The sequence below is a fragment of the Ipomoea triloba genome, chromosome 4, assembly GCF_003576645.1.
Source record: "Ipomoea triloba cultivar NCNSP0323 chromosome 4, ASM357664v1".
NCBI lineage: Eukaryota > Viridiplantae > Streptophyta > Magnoliopsida > Solanales > Convolvulaceae > Ipomoea > Ipomoea triloba.
This window is the reverse complement of record NC_044919.1, coordinates 34,898,387-34,908,510: the sequence shown is the minus strand read 5'-3', so window position 1 is coordinate 34,908,510 and position 10,124 is coordinate 34,898,387. Positions and strand designations below refer to the sequence as shown.

The window sequence follows — 10,124 nt, the reverse complement described above, 5'->3', positions numbered from 1 at the left end:
TTCAAAAATTGATGTAATTCAAGTTTCAAGCAGGAACTTTAACTTTAAAAAAGAAAAAGATAACAACATATATATGATATATCCATCATTATTAGCAGTAGAAAGTAGATGCAACCACCACTTCACCACCACCACCACGTTCACATGGATGCCATTGAAATCTTTAAATTTGGCATTTTGAACAACTTTGAAAAAAAAAAAAAAAAAAAAAAGTAGTATAGTACGTACTGTTTATGCAATATTCCACATTAATTATAATAAATCATCATAGGGGGTGGGTTATTATAAATATATAAATGTGGGTGGATTCTCATCTCCCACTCAATTCGATATCAGTAAGCATGCAGAGTAGAAGTGTTTGTGCTCTTCTTTTCCTTTGCATTTTGCTCCTAATTTCCTTTCTTCAAAATTTGGCCTCAGCCCAAGTAAGAATATATATATATATATATATATATATATATATATATATATAATTAATTTACATTACTATAACCCATCGCCACTATCAGAATGTGCACTGGGTGAACCCTAAATTGACCATAGCTGATCGACTCAAACCAAGAATGTCAGCTGGGATTCAAACTCATGACCTTATGGTCACAAGTTTTTATCCTTAACCATCAGGTTACTACAATACTTTTCATTTGTTAGCTTTTTTATGTTTTTTTGGGTACAGATTGAGAATGATTTCCAGTCCAGTACTGTGCAGCAGCATAAGAAACACAGGCATTCAGGGTTCTCCCAGGCAGGCAAGATAGATTATTAGATACATCTATTTTGAGTGTATTATATATATATATATAAAATGAATGTATGGATATGATTTGCATATATGCAGAGTGCCCAGATGCATGCACATATAGATGCTCAAAGACAGCATACAAGAAGCCATGCATGTTCTTCTGCCAAAAGTGTTGCTTCAAGTGCAGATGCGTGCCTCCAGGAACCTATGGCCATAAACAAGTCTGCCCTTGTTACAATAATTGGAAGACCAAGAGAGGTGGCCCTAAATGTCCCTAGGGATAGCTAACCCCTTAACCTTAACCTACCTACCTATTTTTAACTAATTACAATTTACCACCGCCCTTTCTTTTCTGCTCGATCGCTATAATATTATTCTATCTTTAATTTTATCAGCAAAAGTTTGTGACTATAACGTATTCTAAGTTAAGAACTGCATATATGTCTATTTAATTATCGTTCTATTATTTGAATGTACCTGAAAATAGATTTGGAATTCCATTGGTGAAATTATATATATTCCCCTATATATCCATTCAATATTATCGGCATAAGTGTGTTGTGCGACTCTAAATTAAGAACATTATAATTGTTTTAATTCTTATTCCATTCGAATGTGCTAGACAATATAGATATTGGCATTTTAGTGGTGCAAATTAAATTGCAAAATGGGAGTTAATTAGTTGCATCATTTGATTTGATTGATTATGTATGTTTCAATTTCCTCAACCTAAATTGGCCTGTATTCCATGGCCAACATAATTCCCATTCATACTAACAAGGGAAGGAAACCAGCTAATCACCTACCAACTGATTTTATTTTTCATTCTTTATATATATTCCAATGGAACACCCTTACTTTCCGAAATAAAAAAGAGATATGATTATTCAAATCGTCTGAAGTTTAATTAATCTGATACTTCAAATTGAGTAATAAGTAGTAAATCGATGTACATATTTGACCTTTTTTTTTTTTTAACCCAACGGGGTAGTTCAAGTGGCAAGTGAGCTTTCTTTGTGGGGAGGAATTCCAGGAGAACCTAGGTTCAATTCCCACAAGTGACAAATTTACCCAAAAAAAAAGGTCATGATTAAAGAATACAGAAAGAAAAGACCTTTAACAAACTAAGCTATACATTTGTTATTAAAGCAATACATTAATCTATGCACAAAACCAACTTGACCATCAGTATGAGTAAAAGAAGATATTGAGTTTCACAAAAAAAGCATGCCTAATTACTCTCAATTTTCAAAAAAAGGCATCCCATATGCCATATGGTGCAGAATTCAGCCAAATCTCCATCGCATATAGAAACGTAGGGAATCAATTTTGTTCATTAACATTCCTAAACTCATTATTTTCAAACAAATTTCCATTTCTATGCACCACAAAATCAAAAAGCAAACTTGATTTTTCTGTCCTCGGACAACTGGTTTGGACCCAATTTACTTTAATTAATTTCTTGACTAAATACAGTAGAATAATTAATTAATATTTTTTAATTCTTATCTTGATTTTTTTTATGGTGCTAGGGAAAAGTACAACCACTAGCACTAGGCACATCTCACCTTGTAATCCTAATTGTCAAAGGGTCAATGACGTAATCCAGTCTAGGTTATCCTACGTACCACACGAACAACTAGCTTGACTGTGGTTTCATTTCGGGATAATAAATAATATAATTTTATGCTCACTATCAATACATTAAATAATGGAAGAAAACAACCTTACATAGAATAACAAATGATTTGTTTGGAAACATAGAAAATGATTTTTGAAAGTCAGTTCTTAGATTTGTCAGAAGAGAAATGAAGGTAATAGAAAATATTGATTTCAGTTCGGTTAATGGTTAAAGGTTTTTTAAGCGGTTAACGGTTAATTTGGTTCAAATTTTCGGTTAACCGAAGTTTGCACACTTAAGTTAGGGACAAAAAGTGCAACGCCAATGATAACTTAGGGATGAAATTTGCAATTAGTATAACTCATGGACGAAAAGTGCAACACCAATAATAACTTATGGATGAAAAGTGAGTATGCCCAAACTTAGGGACGAATTCTACAATTACCCTATAACTTAGGGACGAAAAATGCAATTTTCCCTTATTTGAATTGGACTCACTATTCTAGTTAAAATATGAATCGGGCCGAGTTGAGCCGAGCAATAGAAGTCTTGATCTAACCTATAGCACAAAATATTATTTTTTTTTAAAAAACTATGTAATTTCTTTTCTTCTTTTTTTTTTTTCAATTTCTTTAGTTTAAACTTATTGCATTTAGTGATGGTCGATTAAAATACTGAATTGGGCTGGGCTCTACCAAAGAATAAAAATCTTAGCTCGGCCCATAACCCAATTTTTTTGAAAGTAATTTTTTTTTTCAATTTCTAATTTAGTTCATAGTTTTTACATTTATCAATGTCAAATAAATATAAGTCAGATTAAGATAATATTAACATAAAATAATAATTACTAACATCATTAAAATAATTAATATTTTATAAGAAATAACTTTATAATAGATTTATGTTTATGTTTTTTTTTTTAATAAATGAACCAAACAGAAAAATGAGTTCTTATATATATATTAAAAAAAAAAACTATTTTCTAACTATTAGCCAACAAAAATAGTGTTTTATGACTTTTAGTCAAACACCCATCAAATAAAAATATTTTATAAAAAATTATTTATTTTTCAAAATATCTTTTTAATGTTTCCAACCAGACCCTAAGTGAAATACACAACTAACTCACATAAAACGTATTCTCTCACTCTTAAAAAGGTGACCGAGTGAGTATAACATAATCACAAATTTAATTCTTGCCAACTTTCTTGGTTAAGCTTATCGCAAAAAGTTCGTAGATAGGGACTGCTTTTTCCCTCTTAACCCAAAAATACATGCCCCTCACCTTTTCCGTTACAGCTTTGGTTACACACCAATCTTTACAACATTGTTTAATAGATAGTCAACTAAAAAAACCAAAAGCAAATACGATGTTTATTATTAAAGTATGAGAAGATGCCAGCGACAAGCTAACCACAATTATCGTAAGACATAAACTATTAACTGTCAGGCTATTAAAAAACCCACATTAATCACAGGTTTATCAGATTGGCTGAGATTAATTATTAAAAAATTTAGATAGACTAAAAATAAATTTAGTACAGTTGGCATGTCAAGGAATGGTGTCTACTGTTTAAGGGACAAGTCTTGTTCATGTACCAAATACATACAAAGAACGCACATCTGTCTGTTGCACCGTTTTGTGAAATTTCAATGTCTTGATTTGTACGTAGGGGTTTTTGCATTTCTGTAAATATTGGATCTCCAGAAAATTAAAAATTATTTAAAAAAAAAAAAAGTCCAGGTTCATTCTCTTGTAGATGCACTGACACACCTTCATGTTCTCTTGCCTTAAGAATCATAGATGTTGCTTTAAATGTACATGTCTGCCCCCCTACTCCTATGCAACTACTTTTTGGCTGTGTTATACATATCATCTTTTATAGCTGTATGTTGAAAAATGACTAAAAGTGATGTTTATTTATTTGTTTGTTTATAATAGTAGTAGTCTTAGACTCTCAGACTCAGTGGCCCTAACCTTGAGGGTGTTGTGAAAAAAAAAAAGTAAATTGTCGAATGTGTTTTAGTGAAAAGTGATTAAGTATTCTGATATCCACAAAAGATTCAACTCTAAACTGTGTTACGTGCAAGTATCAAAATCCCATCAATTGGCATTCGGCCATTCACTAGGCTAGCGATGCTGAGACTTACCTCACTTTGTCTTTATACCGCTGAGTTATGTTGGGACAGAGAGCATTATTTATAAAAACATGTCATTGTTCCCAACTCTAAAGTCATTGTTAGGACTCGTCTCCCGCTAGTATTGAGGTGCTTCTAACGCCACTAGGGTTAGTTTCATTAGAGTTTGGTAATTTTTGTATCTCCCGTCTTTACGAGTCAATTCAAAAAAAAAAAAAAAAAAAGTGAAAGAAGTAAATCACGGAACGTGTCTCAATAGAACAGATCACTGAACTCACCTTGCAACTGCTAGGGCTATTGAGACTTACATCATTCAGTCTTTGTACCGTTGAGTTATGTTGGGTAGGAGGTATTATAATGTTTTTATAATAAGAGGTTGGGGCGTTGGGGGTACTGTTGGCTATGGTGGGAAAAGTGGAGGGGTCAAGAGTGATGGCCATTTGAACCCTTAAAAAATCAAAAGTATGCTGACTTTGGGATTAGATAATGAGGATCACATGATATGGTGGAGGGTGACCATACTTTATTGAATTGCCCATTCAACTACCTTCCTTCCACATACTGATTACCAATTTTCTTTCATTATCTAGCAGATTAGATCACTTTTCTGGGTCCAATGATTTCCTCTATCTTATTACCTCATTGCTTCAAAGAACAACCTAGCTTTCATGTCACCTATATATCTTGATCTTAGCTTCGGGCATAGCTCAATGGTCGAAAGATTAAGTGTAACAGATATATATAATCCAATAAATATCAGGGTTCAAATTCTCAATCTTAGAGCGAACAAAAACAAGCACTCAGACCCTGTTTCACAGAGACATATTCCGCAATTTACCTCCTATTACAATCTCCAAGGCAGGGGTGAGGGGTCCTCAGGTTTAGGGTTTACCCCTATAATGTCTTATTTTTTAGGTACAGAAAGTGATGGTGTCAGTAGCCAACAACAAGTTCAGAATTCTCCCTGTATGGCTATCCTGGCAGAGGATGAAGCCACAAGAAAGTAAAAGAATCTTCTGAGTGCTAATCAAAGTTGTGATAATAAGGTCCAAAACACAACAAAATATACACAAACACAACCTAGTTTGAATAGTCACAACCAAACTTACATCAAAGCATTGTTAGCAGCAAAGCATCACAATGCCATTAGGACAATGTATATATAGCCAAACAAACATAGACAACATTATAGACAGCAAAATATTGCATGCTCTATTCTATTACATCATAAATAGAATAAAAATAGAGTAGCTTATTTATGGAACAATCAGCAATACTGAGCAGTTTCCCCACCTTAGTTTACTATGCATAATAGGCACTTCAGCCACTACAAGTGCATTGTAAAGGAAATACTGTTACTACAATAACTTTAAGTGACTATAAGTCAAACTGACCATTGCAGATCGATTGTGAGATAATGGCGTCCCTCTTGCCAACGGTTGATCCATAGAGCAGAAAAAGCTGATAATTTGGCAATGTTTTGGTGCTAGTACCAAATAGGAGCGTCTTTCTTTGGCATGGCATCCCGGGCACCTTCATTGTAATCGACGGCTTGTAGGTTGAATGGAGAGCCAAACATGAAGGGGAAAGCCTCGTTAGAGTTTCCATTGAAAAGTGAACCGAAAGGGGAATTCAAAACCTTGCACTGATCGAACCGGTCTCCTGGTGGAACCATGGGGCGATTATTGGATATGTTACTGTCCTCGAAGATCATGCCCTCCATCATGACTCCTTGATTTTGGAGGTACTTGTCCTGTTGACACTGGATACTAGGTTGTTGAAGAGAATGCTCTTTGGTAGCTGAAACATTGCCAGGACAGGAGTTTTTGTTCGCCTGAATGTTTGTTTCGTAAAAGGACATGAGATCATTAATCGTCCTTTGCCCATCTTCTGGTACCCCGAGTCCTGATAGATCAAAGGACAACGGGGCTGAATTGACTGGCAGAGAGGCTGTCTTGGGTTGAACAAACTGTTGGGAAAAGACTGGCGGTTTGGCTTCATTAATATGAAACTGTGACACACCAAATTGTGCGGAATTCCTGAAAGGGCAAGCTAATTGGTGATTATCTCGGGCTGATCTGTCGGGAAAACCAAGACGAATCTCGCTGTGAGGGCATCGAAGGGAGTCACATGTATAGATCTTGTGATCCAACAGAATAGGCAAGTCATTGCCCGGTTTCCTCTTCCTTGTGAAATCCAGGTTCGTGATGATATCATCCTTGATTGAATGAGGGGGCTGTTGTACCATTAGCCCATCTTGGAACCTCTCGACCCCCAAATTCAACAAACTCAGGTTGCTCGGTTTTTGCTCTTGGATATCGAAGTTGGGTTTATCGTCAATCCCTTCAACGTCGTACTCGGTACTGTCACTCATGGTGAATGTTCCACTCCCGCCAGCTGAGGATAAAGGCGGGCAGTGATCAGGGTAAAGCTCACGAGCCAAGGATTCCTCTTGGTTAATGATGGCAAGCCAAGTTGCGCTTTCCTTGGCTGTCATCTTGTCTTGCAAGCACTTGGACTGCCTAACGAGCTTCCTTATCTTAGCAATATCGGGGTGCATATGCTTGATCACTGCAGTGAGAACACCGACCTTCCACGCCTTCTTCAAATCGTGAGGCTTCTTATAAGGCGGGGGACCTTGCTCCTTCTGCAGCCCCAATTGAGGCCACCAATCCTCGTTCCCCGTGGGCCACCAGGGCGGGGGAACTCCTTTCTCTAAGGGAAACCGCCTTTGCGGGGGGTCACAGTGCTGCATCAGAGCTGACAGCAACGAGCCAAGGGTCGTGTCTTGAAGCTCCTGTAAGGTATGGGGCGTTGGACCGACCGGTTCACTGCCCTCGTTCCGCCCCGGGATTGCGTTTTCTGCTTGGTACTTTGCTATGGCAGCTGGACCATTTCGATCGAATCTCACCTTATCCTTCCACCACTCCCTGAGATTATCCGACGCCCCACTCACGGGCTTCCCCTTCTCCGGGATAATCCCATAAACGAAACCCTGAGCTTTACACACCTCCATCATCTTCAACATATACTTCAAGATCCCATCCTGCGCCCGAGACATCTTCTTCCTCCTCGCCTGCTCCTGCGACTGGCGTTGCTTCGCAGTATCGACGCCACCATCATTACTCCTATTCATCTCCTTGAGCCTCTTCAATTTCATCTTGTCCCTCCACATCCTCCTCTCCAACTCATCCACTTCGATCTCCTCGTCGCTATAATCATCCTCCACTACAACCGCCTCGGCCTCCATAACAGGAGGAGGAGCAACCACATCAGCTGGCTCCTTGAGGGCAGCAGGGAAGAAATCAAGATCACCACAGAACCCCATCTCCTCAAACATCATCATCTTTACAGTCTGCACTAATCACATAAATCTAAGCCAAAATCCCAAGAACCCTAATCAAGAATTGATTGCTAAACACACACAAGCACAAACTTGGAGTATGAATCTCCACTAAATTGCAAAATCAAGGTGGGAATACCAGGAAAAAAAGCTTCTCAATTTGCTTATTTCTTCTCTCCTGCAAATATAACACACAGGAAATTAACAAAACAAACTTAATTCATTAATAGCAAGACTAAAAACAGTTATATGCCGCAATTGGAACAGGAGAGCAAAATGATAAACATGTGAAATCACACAAGAAACGTGGATTCCAACACAAAGCAGAAAGAAAAGGTTAACTTTTTTGACAGATAGACAGTAAAAAATATTTTAAAAATCCGTGATTAGACACTAGCTTATCAAAGCTCAAAAGCATCCTGTGTCTGTAACACAATTTTCCCGGGAAAAAAAAAAACAGGAAATTTGAGAATAACACCTCAAAGAATCTGCCATACCATCCCAGATCTAGAAAATCATGGAATGCACTCATGACCCCCAAAAAAAAACCCAGAAAAAAAAAACAGGTCTAAAAAAACACAAGAAAAGTATCCATTGATGAAACAAAGACATCCTCAACTCCTCAGGTTTCTATCCTTGAATTCAACAACTAATAGAATGAACAAATCAAGGGAAAAACAAAAACAAAAACTTTATGCAAAAGCTAAAATCCATACAACAAACAAAGGGCCAGAAAAAAATGGCAAATATAAAGAATCTAAAGACAAACCAATCTTGGAGTAAACAAGAACCCAAGAAGGAAAACAGAAGGCATATATCCAAAGAAAAAGAAGAAAAGCACCAAAAACAGATAAAGATCTCAGCTTTGATCCAAGAAAGATGGCGCTGCCATTATTATTACAACTACAACTACTAGTTTATCAAAGGCAAGAGCTTTTACCTCAAAGGGTGTGTTGGATTGTTCTTATTCTTTACAAAAAAAAAGAAGAAAAATTCTGTTCACCTAGTCTCCTCTATTTCAGAATAATTGACCTTCGGGACTTCAGAGACTACAGAGAGACAGGGAGGTGATGGGACAGAGGCACAGAGAGACAAGGAGAAAGAAATGAAAGTTACAGCAGCGCTAAAATACTATTTATGAATTTTGGAGTAGGAAATTGAGAAATTCAATAAATGAAAATATATTAATTATATTATTCCCATTATCTTCTGACGGTAGTGATCGTGTACGGGAGAGAGTTGCCATTTTTGGTACATCCCAAACCCTTTGATCTTCTTGTATTTTACTCATCCTTTTCAACACTTTTATTTCAGACCACGAGATGTCCTGTACAGATCAGTCTAATTATAGGATAAAATGCTGACTAGGTTATTTTTTATATACAAACGAAGATTTTTTTTTTTATCATTCACGCCAATCAAACTGGTTTCTTCAACACTTTCTTATCCATAAAAAAGAATAAAATATCTCACTTCGAGACCCCACATTTTGATCGGATCAGATTTGTGGAGAAGCTATAAACATATCTCTTTACTCTACACTTAGAGAGAGATTTAGGTAATTTTTTTTCTAATTGTATTAAATTTATATTTTATTTATTAGTCGACTTTTTAATAAAAAGGTAGATTTGAAAAATATGGTAACACGTTGTAAGGTAATCTAATTTCAGATTATACTCAATAAATGATAGGATGAAACACATGGTGGTATGATATATTTGAAATATTTAACCTTTTTTTTCTTCAAATTTAATTTCATTTTCTTTCAATGCATTTTTTTAAAAAAATGTAAGTCGCGTTTATGTTGATTCATAACGATATTGCATATAAAAAGCAATAATGAAAGTTATACATTTCTTAATTTGATAAATTATTGGAGATTTTTCCTTTTAAAAATGAAAAGAACAAATATCTAGCTTAATAGGGCGCTTGATTGTAAAGAAGGAATTGGTTGGAAAATGAATTATAATTCCATGAGAAAAAAATAGTATGGGAACGGGAGAGATTGAGTGTAGTTTGGAGGGAATTACAATTCAATTAAGAGGTGATTCGAACTCCCAATCTCTTTTAAAAATTAGAGTGCATGGTCATTCACATTAACCAAACTGATTTCCTCTTCAACACTTTCTTACCCATAAAAAAAAAAAAAAATATCTCGCTTCAAGGCCCCACATTTTGATCGGACAAGATTTGTAGAGAAGTTATAAACACATCTTTTTTACTCTACGCTTAGAGAAAGATTTATGTAATTTCATTTAAATTATATTAAATTTATTTTT

The 10,124-nt window shown here is 35.8% G+C and overlaps 2 protein-coding genes across 5 annotated transcripts; one reads left to right on the top strand and one right to left on the bottom strand.

The window, feature by feature from the left end:
- Window positions 1-306: 306 nt before the first annotated feature.
- Window positions 307-1,258, top strand: LOC116017485 (protein GAST1-like). Its single transcript, XM_031258081.1, has 3 exons — window positions 307-425; window positions 677-749; window positions 839-1,258. The coding sequence occupies exons 1-3, from the start codon at window positions 342-344 to the stop codon at window positions 1,018-1,020; spliced, it is 339 nt and encodes a 112-aa protein (XP_031113941.1). The 5' UTR covers window positions 307-341; the 3' UTR covers window positions 1,021-1,258.
- Window positions 1,259-5,566: 4,308 nt separating this feature from the next.
- LOC116015543 (protein ETHYLENE INSENSITIVE 3-like) lies at window positions 5,567-8,955 on the bottom strand. Of its 4 annotated transcripts, none has more exons than XM_031255645.1 (3): window positions 8,786-8,955; window positions 7,985-8,023; window positions 5,567-7,862 (listed from the first exon to the last, which is right to left on the bottom strand). In XM_031255645.1, the coding sequence occupies exon 3, from the start codon at window positions 7,846-7,848 to the stop codon at window positions 5,989-5,991; it is 1,860 nt and encodes a 619-aa protein (XP_031111505.1). In that variant the 5' UTR covers window positions 7,849-7,862; window positions 7,985-8,023; window positions 8,786-8,955; the 3' UTR covers window positions 5,567-5,988. The 4 variants fall into 4 exon arrangements, with proteins under 4 accessions (XP_031111505.1, XP_031111504.1, XP_031111506.1 ...); XM_031255644.1 differs by having other exon boundaries at window positions 5,567-7,857; XM_031255646.1 differs by lacking the exon at window positions 8,786-8,955 and adding an exon at window positions 8,687-8,705 and having other exon boundaries at window positions 5,567-7,857.
- Between the last annotated feature and the right edge of the window lie 1,169 nt (window positions 8,956-10,124).